Consider the following 18,732-nt stretch of genomic DNA (forward strand, 5'->3'; position numbering starts at 1 on the left):
ACGCTCCTATAAAATATTGTGTAGTACGAAACCGTGTTATACGGGACTAAGAACCAGTACAAAGAGAGGAGGTTATGTATCAAAATCTAACAAAAATACATAATTTTTTTTTAACTATTGGAAACTTAACTTTTATTAAAAATAGTAATAACCGAACAAACATCTTACAAACTGTGATACATATATGTCAGATTATGTACATTCATTAATTTTCTTCCTCTTCACTGCTGTTAAGCACACAATCAAATGAGACCGTTATCATCTCTGTTGCATAATATCTCCTTTTGAGCTTTCTTCTGCAGCATCTAGGTTTTGTCTATCTTCTGATCTCCTTAAAAAATCAGTAGTCTGGGATTGTTTGCTTTTACTTGATGTAAATTGCATGTTATGGAGCTAAGCATTTTTGAAGCTCCCTTTTGTGCTTTGTGTTCCTTTCAGCTGTAGGATCTGCATTCAAAAAATAAGATTCTAATTGCTCAGCTAAGTTTATGCCTTCTGTATGCTTTTTAGTATAAAATTTGATCTCCGATGTGTGTGATTTCCACTAAATCCACTTCACCAGCCTCTTTTTCTACCAGTAATTCTTGAACGTCTTCAGTAGTCATATCATCAAAACCTTCCATTCTTACCAACTTAGCAAGTTCTACCATCACAGCGATTCCATTTTCTGCTCGTTTGACCATATTTCCTGAATGAACTGACTCTCACCATACATTTTTCCAACATGCATGTGTTGATGGTTTTACTCCTTTGAGCGATAAAGTTATGATTCCGATGCATTCCACAATTGAAAAATGTTTCCATGCCTTCATCACTTCAATAGATTCGGAATCAATTTTTTCCAAAATCCATTGTAAAAATTTCGGATGTAATGAGTTTTATAGGTAATAATACCTTGATCTAATGGCTGAATTAAAGAAGTTGTATTAGGTGATAGGAACATTGCTTCAACATTTTGGATGACTTAAATCTTTTGGATGGCCTAGCATGTTATCCAATAGTAATAAAACTTTGAAATCTAGATTTTCTGCTTTACATAGTTTCCACAGCTAGCACAAAGAAATTTAGAAACCATTCTTTAAATAAATCGGCAGTTACCCAATTATGCCCAAGTTCCTTAGGCATAATTGGGTAACTGCCAAGTTCTTTAGGGCTGGAATTTATTTCACAACAAAGAAATTATTTTAATACAGTTCTTAAGAACAAAGCTTAGTAATACAAACCCGGAATTAGTGGTACACCCTTCAAAATGGTGACGAGAAGTGGGGGAAAGCAGTGATTGACAGGTTATGACTCTGCCCACTCACTGCGTCCCCCTGTTCATTTCTGGCAGACATCACATCATACAATGGCTTTGCAGTAGTAAATGAGAAATTCGTTGTACGATTTTGTAGCCACATTTGCTTGCTCCTGTTTCCTTGCCACGTGTTTACTCCTGTCATCCTGTGTTTCTCTATCCTGTTCCATCCTGCAGGAAGTTTTCGTTGTTTTGCTGCCACTATTTTTTCTTTTTGTGTTTCTTTCATCTGAAATTGTTGTGTGAAGTGCGAAAATGGTGTATGGTTTGGCAAAGGATGAGTGCATGCCAGGACATGAGGTGAGTTAACTTTGTATTTCCGTATTCTTTTCCCATCTCACTAACGTAGTATTGTCAGTTGTTAGATTCTTAAAAAAAAAAATTCTATTAGCTTATTTTGCATATACAAGGAGCAATTTTATTGTTAATTGCACATGTTTTGTTTCATTGACTGTGCTAACAAGCGGGGGTTTGGGGACAGTGGCCCTCAGGATTTCAAAAAAAAAAAAAAAAAAAACCATTTCATTTGACATTTTGTGTATTTTCAAAGAGCAATTTCATTGTTAACGCATTACGATTGCGTACTAACACCACGTGCAATCGGTAGAATTATCAATTGCACGTGGTGTTAGTTTTTGTTTCCTTTTTTTAGCATTGTATTGTTAAATGCTTGTTAAGGGTGGATATAATATATGACGAAAAGAAGGTTGTGTGAAGAATGTGAACTAAGAAAAACAGTTGCAATTAGAAGGGAAAAAACAATTATAAGAGTGGACATTAGCATTAGTTGAGGTATACAATGCAAGAAAGCAAGCTTATGCAGCATCAGCCAAAAAAAAAAAAAAAAAAAATTCCATTTCACCCATCCATTGACGCCAAATGCCTTTCTAGCTCAGCCTTAAATTTATTTAAGCTATCAACTTCCACAACAAGAGATGGAAGCCTGTTCCATCAATCAACTTCCCGCTAGCTAAAGTCAAATTTCTACACATCTATTTTACATGTCTTTCCTCAATTTGAATCTATGCCCCCTCAGGTTTGTAATCTGAGATAGAATCCCATCAGTATTGAGCTTGCTCAACCCATTCAAAGCCTTATACATCTCAATCAAATCACCTTGCAGGTGCCTAGTCTCCAAGTGCGAAAATTTGCTGAACTTAAGCTTTTCTTGGTAAGAGCATCCCCCCCTTTATTCCCCTCACCAATGTTGTTGCCCTTCTTTGTACTCGTTATAACAACTCTACATCTTTTCTAAAATTAGGCCTCCAGACTTGTACACAGTACTCAAGGTGTGGCCTAACCACTGGCTTGTACAATGGGATAATGACCTCCTTGTCCCTGGTAGCAAAATTCCTATATATCATTGACAAGACTTCATGACTTGCTCTGGCAGCCTGTCTGCACTACTCAGCGAACTTAACATTAGTAGAGGCATATGATGAAAGAAAGCAAGCTTATGCAGCATCAGCCAAAAAAAAAAAAAAAAACACACTCCCATTTCACCCCTCTGTTTGTTCGAAATACCTGTCCAGCTGAGCCTTAAATTTATTTAGGCTATCAACTTCCACAACAATTGATGGAAGTCTGTTCCACCAATCAACTACCCGCTGGCTAGAGGCAAATTTCGGCACATCTATCCTACATCTGCCTTTCCTCAACTTGAATTTATGCCCTCTCAGGTGATTATTCTGAGCAAGAGGAAGAATCCCATCGGCGTTGAGCATACTCAAATCATTCAAGGCTTTATACACCTCTATCAGATCACCTCACCGGTGGCTAGTCTCCAGCCACTGTAACTTGCAAAACTTAAACCTTTCTTCGTAAGAGCAACCCTTTGTCTGCACTGCTCAGCAAAATTCATAGCAGACTGCACAATTACCCCCAGATCTTTTTCATTCTCACTTTCCTGGGTGTAGTACCACACAGTTGGTACATTTCTCTTGGGTTACTGCTACCCATATGCAGTATTATTATTATTATTAGCCATATGGTGCAAGGAAGCCTGAGGCTTATGCTGCACCAGGCAAAATAAAATTTCTGAATTACCTTGAGAGAGAGAGAGAGAACAAGAGTATGAAGTAGAAAAAAGGGAATCACCAAGAAAGATAAGAATGATGATATCCAGCTCAGGACTCTGAGTGCACTTTGCACATGTCAATGTTAAAACTTCAGTTGCCAGTTCTCGGCTTGCCTGCCCAACTCATCCAGATCCCACTTACGCAGCACACTATCTTTACTGTCATTAACAACAATACCCACCTGCAAACCTGGACATTTGAGTCCGATACACCCCCATAAACATCACCAACGAATACACAAAACAACATGTTTTTAGTCGACTTTCAATTGTGTTTACTGAAAAAAAAGATTAGATTTTTACATGATTTCAGAAGGGATTCAAGCAAAAACCAATCATTGGCTACATGTGGTATTACTTTTTGTTTCTTGTTTTCAAAAAAAAATTGCTGTTTTGTGTTAATTTTTCTTCATTTTAAATCTAGATGTTATATTAAGTGACATTTTGTCTTTCCCAAATAATGTGCATTTCTCTTCCTTGCTGCTCCAAAAATATTGCAGTTCCTTTTTTTATCCTTTTTCTGCTCCGACATACTGTTATGTCACATGACATCCCCCACGGGCAGTTGTCGAGAAAAAAAAGAGGGGGAACACAGTAAGTGGGTGGAGTTACAAACTGTACGTCACTACTTTTCCCCTCTTCTTCTCAACGCCAATTTGTAAAGGGTACTTCTCCTGAAGTTTTACTTCGCAATTTTTTTTGGTCTCAAACAAGCACAAGTTCAATAGCACAGAACCTAACACCAGGATTTCCCAAAAAAATAAAATACAGGGATTCCCCAATAATTTTTTTTTTTTTGCATAATGACTAGCGAGTCAACAGCGAGGATTCACAAAAAAGAATAGAAATGCTGAAAAATTACATACAGCGTAATATCAGGGTTTTATCTGCACAAAAGCTCAAAAATACTGTGTTATGTGAGGTTTGCCGTAATTCTCTAACTGTGTGAGAGTGAAACCATGTTATATCAGTACCATATTGTGCAAGGATTGCAGAAATTTCTCAAACGTGTTAGAGTGAAACTGTGTTGTAGAAGTACCGTGTTATAGGTGAGTTACCTGTATTAAACTTCATGAAAATGCATCCACTGAGAGTCAAGTTGTTACATACAGACAGATAGATATGGCAAAAGAAATAGGCATTTATGCATATATGCCTATTTCTTTGTTGATGATCCTGCTCAGGTAGCTAACAAACTAAATGAATATTTTGCATCGACATTCACACATTAGGAGTTATTCAGGGAGAAGAATGCCAGAGGTGTATTCAAATCTGGCAGTAAGCTAGATAATCTTGTAATAACTGAGAGAATAGTGGAGGAGAAATTGTTGAAGATAAACACAAGAACAGCTCCTCAGGTGGATGGAATCAATCCAGTTATATTAAAGGAGGCGCAAAAGAAGTAAGCAAACCCTTAGCCATAATTATGAAAGCTTCCCTGGACTCAGGGGAAATACACATGGATTGGAGATGTGCAAATGTGACCCCAATTCACAAAGGAGGATCAAAGGGAGACACAGATAATTACAGACCTGTTAGTTTAACTTCTGTTCCAGGGAAATTAATGGAGGCACTAGTTAAAGAAGCATTGCAGGATCATCCAGACAAGACTTCAGTTATAGCTCAAACACAGCATGGGTTTGTAGGGGAAGTCTTGTCTGACTAATTTGATTGGATACTATGACGTAGTCACAAAGGAACTGGATGCAAAGAATAACTTTGATATCATATATTTGGATCTTAGAAGAGCCTTTGATACTGTTGCACATGGAAGACTGCTGCACAAATTGGAGCAGTGTGGTATTGGAGGCAAATTGCTGCTATGGATAAAGGAATGGTTGAGTGGAACAAAACAGAGAGTGGTAATCAATGGACACTGTTCTTCGTGGACTAATGTTATCAGTGGAGTCCCTCAGGGTTCAGTGTTGGGTCCATTGTTGTTTTCTGTATTTATAAATGATATTGATGATGATATATCAGGCTTAATGTCCAAGTTTGCAGATGATATGCAGGTTGGCAGGGTTGTTAATGACACTAATGAGAGTACACTGCTGCAACAGGACCTAGAAAAGTTGAGCAGATGGACTGAGAGGTGGCAAATGAAGTTTAACATTTACAAATGTAAAGTACTACATATGGGAAGCAGTAATCCCAGAGTAACGTATCAACTATGTGGTACCACACTGACAGTGGTAGAGAATGAAAAGGACCTGGGGGTAATTGTGCAGGCAGACATGAAGTTTTCTGAGCAGAGCAGATATTAATAGTAATAGTAATAGTAGTAGTGGCATGTGATGCAAGAAAGCAAGTGTATGAGCTTATGCAGCATCAGCCAAAAAAAAAAAAAGAATCACACCATTCCCTCCAAATGCCTGTCCAGTTCCTCCTTAAATTTATTTAACCTGTCAACTTCCACAACGACAGATGGAAGTTTGTTCCAGCAATTAACCACCCGCTGGCTAAAGGCAAATTTCCGCACATCTATTCTACATCTGTCTTTTCTTAATTTGAATTTATGCCACCTTAGGTTCGTAATCTGAACAAGTGGAAGGATCCCATCAGAATTCAGCGTGCTCAACCCATTCAAGGCCTTATATACCTCAATCAGATCACCCCGCATGTGCCTAGTCTCCAGCCACTGCAATTTGCAGAACTTAAGCCTCTCTTGGTAAGAGGATCCCTTCATTACCCTCACCAATCTTGTTGCCCTTGTCTGTACACTTGTAGATGGTCTAGAAGAGTAGCTCATGGTGTCTTGTCAATGATATACAAGAATTTTTCTAGCAGGGATAAGGAGGTGATTATCCCCTTGTATAAGGCAATGGTCAAGCCACACCTTGAGTACTGTTTACAGGTCTGGGGGCCTCATTTTAACAAGAATGTAGAGCTGTTTGAACAAGTACAGAGACGGGCAACAAGATTAGCGAATGGAACAAAGGGTTGCTCTTACGAAGAAACCATTAAGTTTTGCAAATTACAGTGTCTGGAGACTAGGCACCTGCAACGTGATCTGATTGAGGTGTATAAAGCCTTGAATGGTTTGAGCATGCTCAATACAGATGGGATTTTTCCTCTCGCTCAGAATAATCGCCTGAGAGGGCATAAATTCAAATTGAGGAAAGACAGTTGTAGGATAGATGTGTGGAAGTTTGCCTTTAGCCAGCGGGTGGTTGATTGCTGGACATCTGTCATTGTAGAAGTTGATAGCTTAAATAGATTCAAGGCAGAACTTGACAAACATTTGGAGCAAGTGGATGGGTGAAATAAGGGGGTTTTTTTTGGTATATTTTGGCTGATGCTATATAAGCTTGCTTTCTTGGATCATGTGCCTTTGCTAATGCTAATGCTAATATCGTGACCATGCCTAAAAAAAAAAGAAAAGAAAAAAAAAAAAAAAAAAGAAAAGAACATAAATTCAAAATGTAATTAATTTTGCAAATTTCTGGTACGCAATTGTAGAGAAACAAAACATCAGCAGTTTCTAGGTTCAGCTGCATTCTTCCTTCTTGGAAAATCAGCTTCGGAAACCTTTTTCTATCCTTGCACTGTTGGCAAGGATGTTCTCCCATAGAAAAGAGGAATATACTCAACAAAGGCCTGGATGACTCTTACTAAAATTTACACAGACTAAATAATTGAATTAAATTAAATCCTGGGAAGAGGGAGGGATCCACTCATGTTCTCCTCATCCTATTTCTATCCCCAATATGAAACTCTAAGTACACATTATTTTTTCCTAAATATATGAATACACAATTTTTTAAAAATAATTTTAATAAAGAGTACAAAATGAAAATGATAATTTTTAGGAAACCTTTAATGATGTTTTTTACTGAAAGATTTTTTTATAGCCTTGATTCAATTTTTAATATTGCAGCATTGAGTTCAAATTTCATAGTCAATTTGACCTTAGATACTAAGGTGCTATCTAAATAATGACATAATCAGTTATACTTTGGAAATTTAAAAAGGAAGTTTATTTTTAATACTTTTAAATCTATAAAATTGCACCTTTTAGATAAATGTGATTACATCAGAATTTATTACATCAGTACTAGAGCAGTGTTGGGTGTAATTCAAATACACTATAAGAATATGGCATGTACCTGATAATTTAACAAATAATGTTATTCAGAAAACCTCATAAAGTAAGTATTAAAAATAATTACTTTCATGAATTAATATATTGTTTTCTGTTATTATTTTATTAAATTATTTACTTTCAAAAACTGAAAACACACCCAAACTGTAAACCAAATACATAACCACCATTGTGGGCAACCTAATCCACAGATATCTTACCCAAAGCAGGATTCTAATCAGGTTATAATAATAGAATTGGCAAACGAGGTAGCCACACAGCACTTATAGTAATAGAGGTACCCTCAGGCTTAACTGAAGAAGTTCACACTGATTAGAAGTGTGCAAATTATCTCCCACAAAGAACAGGAGGCTGTAAGAGTCATGTAGACATTTATAAGCATACAAATCTGATTTCCACAACAAAAATCCATGAAGAATATGGTGCACGATCATCTCAATAGTAATGATATTATAAGTATCATAACATGGTATTATAAGGAAAAATTATGTCTGACCTATCTGGTAAAGTATTATTAGCATTAGTAGGCACATATGATGCAAGAAAGCAAGCTTATGCTGCATCAGCCAAAAAAAAAAAAAAAAAAAAAAAAACTTCCATTTCACCCCTCCGTTTGTTTGAAATAACTGTCCAGCTGTGCCTTAAATTTATTTAGACTATCAACTTCCACAACAAGGGATGGAAGTCTGTTTCACCAACCAACTTCCCGCTGGCTAAAGGCAAATTTCCGCACATCTATCCTACATCTGTCTTTCCTCAATCTTAATTTATGCCCTCTCAGGTGATTATTCTGAGCAAGAGGAAAAATCCCATCGGCATTGAGCATGCTCAAACCATTCAACGCTTTGTACACCTCTATCAGATCACCTCGCCGGTGCCTAGTCTCCAGCCACTGTAATTTGCAAAACTCAAGCCTTTCTTCATAAGAGCAGCCCTTTGTTCTGTTCACAAATCTTGTTGTCCTTCACGGTATTCATTCCAACAGATCTACATCCTTCTTAAAATGAGGCCTCCAGACCTGAATACAGTACTCAAGGTGTGGCGTGACCATTGCCTTATACAAGGGGATAATCACTTTCTTATCCCTACTAGAAAAATTCCTCTATATCATTGACAAGACACCATGAGCTACTCTTGCAGGTGGTCTGCACTGCTCATAGAACTTCATATCTGTCTGCACAATTACCCCCAGATCCTTTTCATTCTCTACCACTGTCAGCATAGTATCACCGAGTTGATACGTTGCTCTGGGTTTGCTGTTTCCCGTATGTAGTACTTTACATTTCTCAAGGTTAAACTTCATTTGCCACATCTCAGCCCATCTGCTCAACCTTTCCAGATCCTGTTGCAGCAGCATAGCGTCAGTAGTGTCCTTAACAACCCTGCCAACCTTTGTATCATCTGCAAACTTGGACATTAAGCGTGATATACCATCATCAATATTATTTTTAAATACAGAAAACAATAATGGACCCAACACTGAACCCTGAGGGACTCCACTAATAACGTCAGTCCAGGATGAGCAGTGTCCATTGATTAACACTCTCTGTCTTCTCCCCCTCAACCACCCCTTTATCCATAGCAGCAATTTGGCTCCAATGCCACACTAGTCCAATTTGTGCAGCAGTCTTCCATGTGCAACAGTATCAAAAGCCTTTCTAAGATCGAAGTATATAATATCAAAGTTATTCCCTGCATCCAGTTCTTTTGTGACTGCATCATAGTATCCAATCAAATTGGCCAGGCAAGACTTTCCCTTAACAAAACCATGCTGTGTCCGAGCTATAACTGAAGTCTTGTCTAGATGATCCTGCAGTGCTTATTTAACCAGTGCCTCCATTAATCTTCCTGGAACAGAAGTTAAACTCACGGGTCTATAATTACTTGTTTCAGCCTTTGATCCTCCATTGTGAATTTTGGTCACATTTGCACATCTCCAGTCTATGGGTACCTCCCCTCTGAGTCCAAGGAAGCTCTCATAATTATAGCTAAGGGTTTGCTTACTTCCTTTGCTGCCTCATTTAATATAATTGGATAGATCCCATCCACCCCATGTGCCTTTCTTGTGTTTATCTTCAACAATTTCTCATCCACTTTACTCTCAGTTATTACAAGATTATCTAGCTTAATGGCAGAGTTGAATAAACCTCTGGCATTCCCCTCGCTGAATAACTCCTCATGTGTGAATGTTGATGCAAAATACTCATTTAGTTTGTTAGCTACACGAGAAGGATCATCAACAGATGAACCATCGATATCAAGTGGACCAATCTGATTCATCCCCTTCCTTCTAGAGTTTACATAAGCAAAGAACTCTTTGCTGTTTTTCTTTGCATCCTTTGCCAAAGATTTTTCATAATCTGCCTTTGCATGCCTATCCACCTTTGTGACTTTGTTACAGACCAGGTTATATCTATTATAGGCTTCTGTGTCACGTGTTAATTTATATGTATCCCATGCATTTTTCTTCTCTGCCATATGTCTCATTAGTTCATCTGACATCCATTTAGGCCTAAACCTTGAACAATATTTCTTAGTTGGTATGTAAAGCCTAGTAGCTTCCAAGACAAGTTTCCTGAATGCTTCCCATTTTGAATTTGCTGTTGGTAACATTATCAATTGGTCCCACGGTATAGAATTTAAATACTGTCTCAGACCATCGTAGTCGCCTTTACGAAAGTAATAACCCTTCCCCTTACCCCTGATGGTAGTTACCTCTTTGAGTAAATCCCACTTCAGCACACTGTGATGACTGCCCTCTAATGGTTCCTTTATCTGCAGATTCTTAACGCATGAAGAATTACTACTGATAATCAAATCAACCTATCAACTTCCACAACGACAGATGGAAGTTTGTTTCAGCAATTAACCACCCGCTGGCTAAAGGAAAATTTCTGCACATCTATTCTACAACTGTCTTTCTTCAATTTGAATTTATGCTCCCTTCTGTGTGTAATCTGATGAAGTGGAAGAATCCCATCGGAATACACCGTGCTCAACCCATTGAAGGCCTTATACTCCTCAATCAGATTATCTCGAGCTGCTGCAATTTGTAGAACTTAAGCCTCTCTTGGTAAGAGGATCCCTTCATTCCCCTCACAAATCTTGTTGCCCTTCTCTGTACAAGCTCAAGCAAATCTACATCCTTCCTAAAATAAGGCCTCCAGACCTCTACACAGTACTCAAGGCATAGCCTGACCATTGCCTTATACAAAGGGATAATCATCTCCTTTTCCCTGCTAGCAAAATTCCTGTATATCATTGACAAAACCCCATGACCTGCTCTTGCAACATGTCTTCATTGCTCAGAAAACTTCATATCTGATGTCTGCACAATTACTCCCAGGTTTTTTTCATTTTCTACCATCCGAAGTGTAGTACCACAAAGTTGGTACGTTCCTCTGGGGTTACTTCTACCCAGATACAATACTTTGCATTTGTCAATGTTAAACTTCAGTTGCCACTTCTCATCCCATCTGTCCAAATTTTCTAGTTCCTGCTGCAGTAGCACACTGCCATTACTGTCATTAACAACCCTGCTAACCTTTGTATCATCTGCAAAATTCGACAGACTAAGCCTGATATATACCTTCAGCATATCAATGATAAATATACAAAACAACAGTGGGCCCAACACCGAACACTGTGGGACTCCACTAATAACATTAGTACACGGAGAGCAGCATCCATTGATTTCTACCCTCTGTCTTCTCCCACTCAACAATCCTTTTATCCATTGTAGCAACTTACCCTTAATACCATTCTGGTCCAATTTGTATAGCAGTCTTCCATGTACAACAGTGTCAAAGATTTCCTGAAATCCAAGTATATGATATCAAAATTATTTTCTGCATCCAGTTCCTTTGTACCACATCATCATATCCAATGAAATTTGTCAGACAAGACTTTCCCTTATAAACCCATGCTGTTGAGGGAAAATTATGAGTTAAGGAGAAAGGAACTGGATATGATATGGCCTACTAAGGATCATAAATGGGGGAAGTGGATTTTGGTTTAATAATTTATTTATGATTTAATGCATTTAACCAAGAGTAGTTGGAAGTGAGTTTTGTTCTAATATTAGAAGCCTTGGCTGTTTAATATGTATTAGTATAGTCACAAACTGCAGTTAACCAAAATACACAAGCAGGAATAATATGATATAATTTACTTAAACATTAGAAAGGTTAAACAGTTTCACATGAACACCTGGCACATAATTTGTAAAATATATAAGTTGATAAAGTGGATAAAGAGATAGTCAACTGAGAGAAGACAAAATATGGTTACAAAGGGACAATACTCCAAATGGATTACTGTGAGTGGGGACCAACAGGATTCTGTGTGATGGTACAAGTTATTTCTAACTTTCATTAATGATGGTATAATAATTTTCATGTCAAAAGTTACCAGTGACATTAGGGTGGGTAGGGTTGTTCACATAAATAACCATATCTTGTTGTGGCAAGATGTTTTGCTACAACAAGATATTTAGATAAATTATATAAGTGAACTAAAAAAAAAAACATATATATACAGTATATAAATTAAATTATTGCTAGTAAATGCAATATTTCCAAGTTAACTTAATCAGCGGAAGGGTGGATATAACACAATGGACACTTCTGAAAACAAAAAGATCTATGGGATGTAATGCGGTCCAGCATGAATTTTTCTCAGTAATTAATGCTACTAGGACATTGCATATGGTTTTTTTTTGCCAGAAGAAATGAAGAGGAAATTATCCTACAGTAGCAATCAATAGTCACACCATACCTTGGATACTGAATAAGTGCAATAAACTCTAAAATCTGGCACTCTTGGAGACTGAGAAGTGTTGGATCAACAGAATTTATTACATCTGTAAACATTTATAATGACTATCTTGTCTTTGTCTTTTAATTTTTTTTGGCAGGCAAGAGGATTTAAACTACATGGATAATGATTACAATGTTCTCAATTCCCACAATAGAACAAACTTGCCTTTGTAATGACTTGCCTCCCATGGAATTGCACTACTTTCAACAGATAGCTTTAGCTATATTACAACTTTGAAAATTGATTTCTTATACAGGTGAAAAAGGTACCAATTCTTTACCTCTATTTTTTCTGCATAGTGCCACTAGAGACCACCTTCTGTCTGATGAGGATGGTTAGTCCTAAAACAGGCTGTCATGGTACCAATTCTTTACCTCTATTTTTTCTGCATAGTGCCACTAGAGACCACCTTCTGTCTGATGAGGATGGTTAGTCCTAAAACAGGCTGTCATGGCAGTCATCTTTTAAACAAGCTTTCAAACAGCATTAACCTTTTATAGAGGCCATCTGTTTGAAAGTAGTGCAATAAAAGGGCAACTTATAAAAGCAAGATTCTTATGCTAAAAGAATTAGAACTATTCTATTATCTGTGCAGTTTAAATCCTACTTGCCACAAAAATAGATTAAAGGACACAATAGTCCTATATGCATCTTATAAAGAAATAAATGTAATTTTTTTTTGCATGGATTCTTAAAGACTTCTGTGATCATTGATACATGTACTGGATTGTTTTCTTAATATTTCTAGATTATAAATTATTGATTTTTTTTTTTTTCAAAATGTGCCAGATTTTACTGTATTCTAAAATGAGGCTTCTAGACACTGATTTAGAATACTCATTTAAAAAAAAAATGCTATTAACTGGCTTAAATGGGTACAAAGGAGAGCAAAAAGACTGGTTGTGATGCAAAATTTTTGTTTTACATGAAGAGAACTTTTATTTCTGGAAACTAATGAACTACACTGTGATATGGCTGAGGAATTTAATGCCTTAAGAGGAAGGAGGGAACAGTTACAGTAGCATAAATTTTTTATTTCTGTCAAAGTTATCTTTCGTTAAAACTAACAAAAGATAACTTTGTTAGATGGCATGTAACAAAATTTTCCATTTTCCAGTACTCAAAGTGCAATCAGATTACAGGAATAAATTATACATAAAATTATCTAGATTTCTGTAGAACCAAGAGAGTTTATGTAAATTTACAAAAGGATTAGATAAATGCCTGGAAATAAGGAAAATATAAACCTAGAGAAAAAGAGAGAGAGAGAGAGAGAGAGTGAGCCTCTTCCTTTTTTATGGAAAAAGGTGATACATAAACTTCCCTTCTTTTCATCATTCTGCCATTTTAGCACTAACAGTGAAGAACACATTTCAGTAAAAAAATTACTACTTGGTTTTACCCTACACAGACAGAAATATAAGTGAGCTCATGTGTGATCTCAAGTGTTTAACATACCTCCTTCTGGTGTATCCAAATACGCCAAAGCTTCCTGACCCCAGCCAAGGTTATTTCTACCAGCCAGCCTGAATTCATAGCGTGCACCTCTGTCTAAAATACAAAGAAAAAAAATTCAAATATACACTCTTATCTATTATTAACGTACATAATGGGATATATTTATTAAAGATATATTTATGAAAAAGCTAAACTTTCCTGGTTTTTCAATAGCTATATATGTGAATTTTTTAAACAATGAGCCATTAACAGAAACATGAGCTTTAGAGGAGATACATCCAGCTTCTGTAGATTTTCTTCTTGTTCAAGTTGCAAAAGATTAGCAGACGTGATTCACACATTGAAAAATAAAATCTCTCTCTCTCTCTCTCTCTCTCTCTCTCTCTCTCTCTCTCTCTCTCCCCCCCCCCTTCTCTCCCTGGTGTCTTGCAACCCAAGTAGAGCATGTTTATTTTATTTATTATGTAAATATCTGTTAAAACCAGTGAAATAACATTAACACATATTATAATACATATAAACATATTATTCTAAAATTAACACAGTTTATTTTTCAGAGGACATTAATGTACAACACTATTTGAAGAAAGTAAGCTCAGTTTATTGAAACTCATTGATGGACTCATTGGAGTCCATCCAGTGGATTCTCATGAGCTAAACATAAGAGTCGCTAATGTACAAAAGTAACATGATCTCAGTTGCATTCTTCCTTCATCAAGTATACACAATTGCAGTATTCTAATATATTGTTTGGGAATTAAAAATTTAAATATATACAGTTTGAAAGCCTTCTTCTAAAGGAATTCTTATCACACTTTGTTTGTTGATGAGACCCAATAGTTTTTAACTACAGGTGTATTTGTGTGTGCCATTAGTTGCAGTAACATCTCTATATTCCATGATATGACAATATATTTCTTTGGTACAATGCCAGGTATGGCAAACAGAATTGATCTTGATATTTTGGGAGCATTATTCAAATGCTGAATACACTTCTCAACACACAGTATTGAAAGATATACTCTTGGTATGTAGGAGGTCCAGATATAGTAATACCACAGATGTAATAATTACTCACACATACACACTCACTAAGCACCCAAAGATGGTTATCAAAAATAACATTAACACAATTATATGACAATTTCTGAAGAAAGATACCAACTGAAAACTTTGGTACAGGACGGGCCTACATCTATAGTTTTTCTATAGGTTTCTCCTACTGCATAAATTTATGCTTAAAAGCATGCATTTCTGCAAACTCCATGATTATGGAAGACTACTGTACAAATTGCAGCAGTATGGCATTACGGGCAAGTTGCTATAATGGATAAAAGGATGGTTGAGTGAGAGAAGGTAGAGAGTGGTAATCAATGGACACTGCTCTTCGTGAACTAATGTTATTAGTGGAGTCCCCCAGGGTTTGGGCCCATTGTTGTTTTCTGTATTTATCAATGATATTGATGAAAGTATATCAGGGTTAATGTCTAAATTTGCAGATGATATGAAGGTTGGCAGGGTTGTTAATGACAGTAATGGCAGTGTGCTACTGCAACAGGATCTAGAAAATTTGGGAAGATGGGCTGAGAAGTGGCAACTGAAGTTTAAACTTGACAAATGCAAAGTACTGCATATGGGTAAAAGTAACCCCAGAGAAACATACCAACTGTGTGGTACTACACTTAAGGTGGTAGAAAATGAAAAAGACCTGGGAGTAATTGTGCAGTCAGATATGAAGTTTTCTGAGCAAAGCAGACAGGCTGCCAAGGCAGGTCATGGGGGTTTTGTCAATGATATATAGGGATTTTGCTAGCAGGGAAAAGGAGGTGATTGTCCCTCTGTATAAGGCAATGGTCAGGCCACACCTTGAGTACTGGACAGAGGTCTGGAGTGACCACCAAATACAGAGGATGCGGAAGGGTCAGGGAATGACTACCGCATATTCCTCCAGAGCAATATGGCCTTAGTTGCTAATGCTCCTAAAAACCAAACAACAACAGAAACAACATCCGCATTTGTGTTATCTTGGTAAAACTTATGTCACCACTTTTGCATTCAACTACTATTGAGAAATGTGGAATTCATGGTATCCAATCAATATGGCATCGAAAATGCCTAATGGCATAATCTATAGGGCCTAACCAATAAGGAAAACTCTGCTTATCTATTAGCTAAAATAAAATATTATTATTATCATTTTTATTATTAGCCATATGGTGCAAGGAAACCTGACACTTATGCTGCACCAGCCAAAAAAATTTTCCAAGTTACCCTGAGAGAGAGGGAGAGAGTCAGAAGTTAGAAAGATAACAATGATCCAGTCTGTTTGTAAAGCAGCCCAAACATTTCAACATTTTAAGGAAATGGAATGTATGTACTACATTATAGGTTTGATTAAAGTATTTTAAAATGATGGCTCAGTTTTTAAGAAAGCATAAAGGCTTGCATCTGTGAGTATGGGCTTGGCACACCCAGGGTCCTGAGCTGGAGCTGGATATCATCATTCTTCTCTTTCTTGATGATTCCCTTCTACTTCTCTCTCTCTCTCTCAGGGTAACTCAGATTTTTTTTTTTTTTTTTTTTTTGGCAGGTGCAGCATAAGCCTCAGGCTTCCTTGCACCATACAGCTAATGATAATAATAATAATAATAATATGTTATTACTGTATGATATTCGAAATTGGTCATTCATTAAGTTATTAAAATGTTTTTTATTTCAGTGAAATGTGATAGAGACATAATTTGGTATTTTTGGAATCAGTCAAATCAATACCCTTTATAATCTACAATATTTGCTCTGAAGGTTTTTTTTTTGGTGGCCATTGTTATCGCCTCATTATACTTCTGCTCTTTTTCTACTTTTTACACTCTCTATTCTTTTGAAAGTAATGTAGATACATGTTTATATTATCTGATGGTATTGGTCACAGTAACACTTGCATATACCTAAAGAGTTTTTGTTTGTTACCACAACAGATCATATACGCAAGATGATCTGAGGACAGAAAGGTTTCAAATGAGTAGGCAGCTAATGCCAGGGAAGCTAATAATACAAGAACACTAAGTCTTAATTGTCTATACAGTAATGCCAGAAATGCTGTCAATAAAATTAGTGAATTCGAACTGCTGATTTGGACAAGTAAACCTATGATTGTTATTTCAATCAACATGTCAAGGAAAGCACTATGGAAAAGAATATTCTAGACCTGATTACCATTCATGAATCAGATGACATAATACGGCTGAAAGTACAGGAACCAGGTAGCAATAGTTAGAAAGGCAAAGGAATGGCTTATAATTTCAGGGAAAGAAATTACAACAGATTAAGGTGCTACAAGGCTTCTATTAACTGGGAAGATATCTCACACAGAGCGAATACAATTGAATTATGGTACACTTTTAAAACAATAATCACAGACACGAATGCATAAATACCATTAAAAAATACTCCATGAGGAGGATTCCAAGTTGGATGAATAATGAAATTGCCAGATTACTTGAGCAGAAAAAGATGGCATGAAGAAGTTACAGTGCAATAAAAGGTACTGAAGCCTATAACAGCTACAAATTGATCTGTAATAGTGCCACAGAAAAGGTTAGGCTGGCAAAAGCAGATTACGAGAAATCGCTAGCAAAGTGTGGGAATAAGGAATTCATCACATATATAAATGCAAAAGAAGAGAAAGACAAACCAGATTGGACCCTTATGTAATGGATGAGGGATAGTATTAGATATACCAGCTGATGTTGCAGATGACGTCAAGTTATTTTGCATCGATGATATGCAATGAGAAATTATGGGAGTGAAGTTGAAAATAGAGGCAATGATCAAGGGTTGGTTTGGATATTTTACTGCCACATCAGCTACTGCAGGGGCTCACATCAGGTGAGTATGGGCTTGGCACACCCAGGGTCCTGAGCTGGATATCATCATTCTTCTCTTTCTTGGTGATTCCTTTCTACTTCTGACTCTTGCTTGCTCTCTCTTTCTCAGGTCAACTCGGGGATTTTTTTTTTTTGGCTGGTGCAGCATAAGCCTTAGGCTTCCTTGCACCCTGTGGCTAATAATAATGATAATGGCTATAGTGCACCAAACTTATGATTTATGGTTTATTCACTGATGTCTTCTATGATTTTTATATCAAATTATAGTAATTTATGCGTTTCAGACACTGGAAGACTTCACATATATTCGATTTATCTGACAGTATTCGTAATGGAAGTATGTCCATTCCTTTTAAGGATTTAAAGGTAATCTGACGTTCTTGTGTAAAGTTAGGGCAGTCAAGTAGAATTTGTTGGACTGTTTGCACTGTGTGACAGTCAGGGCACTGAGGCAGAGATTCGGCTCGGAGCAGATAGGAGTGAGTAACATTGGTGTGTCCTATTCTTAATCTGCTCAGTATAATTTCTTCTTGTCTATTGATTCTTGTACCGGTTTTCCATTATTGTAACAACGGTTTTATCTGTAATAATTTGTTACCAGCCTGTTCCTGCTACTGTTTTTCGCTACTATTTTGAATTGTAATTTTATAGTCTAGGTATGGTATTTTTATGGTATTGTTGATCGGGCTTTCTGCTTGTTTTGCTGCTTGGTCTGCCTGTTCATTGCCATTTTTCCTACATGTCCGGGAACCCAGCAGAAACTTATGTTTTGCTTTCGCTTTGCTAGTTTTGTTAGCATGTTTTGTATTTTACATAGGTCAGATGGGTATTTATAGTATTATCCTTTAAGGCTTGCAGCGCATTGAATGAATCTGTAAATATTATACTGTTGGCAATGTTAGTTAGCCATATATGGTTCATGGCTAGTTGTATAGCCTCCAGTTCTGCCGTATAAATGCTGTACTCAGTTGGAAGTAGTTTGGAAATGATTGTATTTGGGAATTTGGCTGCTATTCCTACTTTGATTTCTGTTTTTGAACCATCTGGGTATATCAGGGTAGAATTGCTATGTTAGTCTCTGTAGGCTGTGCATAAT

At 36.8% G+C, this 18,732-nt stretch overlaps 1 protein-coding gene across 6 annotated transcripts in view; it reads right to left on the reverse strand.

Annotated features, from left to right (window-relative positions):
• The window catches only part of LOC150087215 (tyrosine-protein phosphatase Lar-like), a 1,652,393-nt gene that overhangs the window by 573,516 nt on the left and 1,060,145 nt on the right, over positions 1-18,732 (reverse strand). For all 6 annotated transcript variants that reach the window (XM_090371077.1, XM_090371082.1, XM_090371081.1 and 3 more), the window contains one exon: positions 13,753-13,845. In XM_090371077.1, coding sequence (XP_090227203.1) covers positions 13,753-13,845 — 93 coding nt within the window. The remainder of the gene's footprint in view (positions 1-13,752; positions 13,846-18,732) is intronic.

Source organism: Mastigoproctus giganteus, chromosome 4 (assembly GCF_048544385.1).
Source record: "Mastigoproctus giganteus isolate SK-2022 chromosome 4, ASM4854438v1, whole genome shotgun sequence".
Classification (NCBI taxonomy): Eukaryota; Metazoa; Arthropoda; class Arachnida; order Uropygi; family Thelyphonidae; genus Mastigoproctus; species Mastigoproctus giganteus.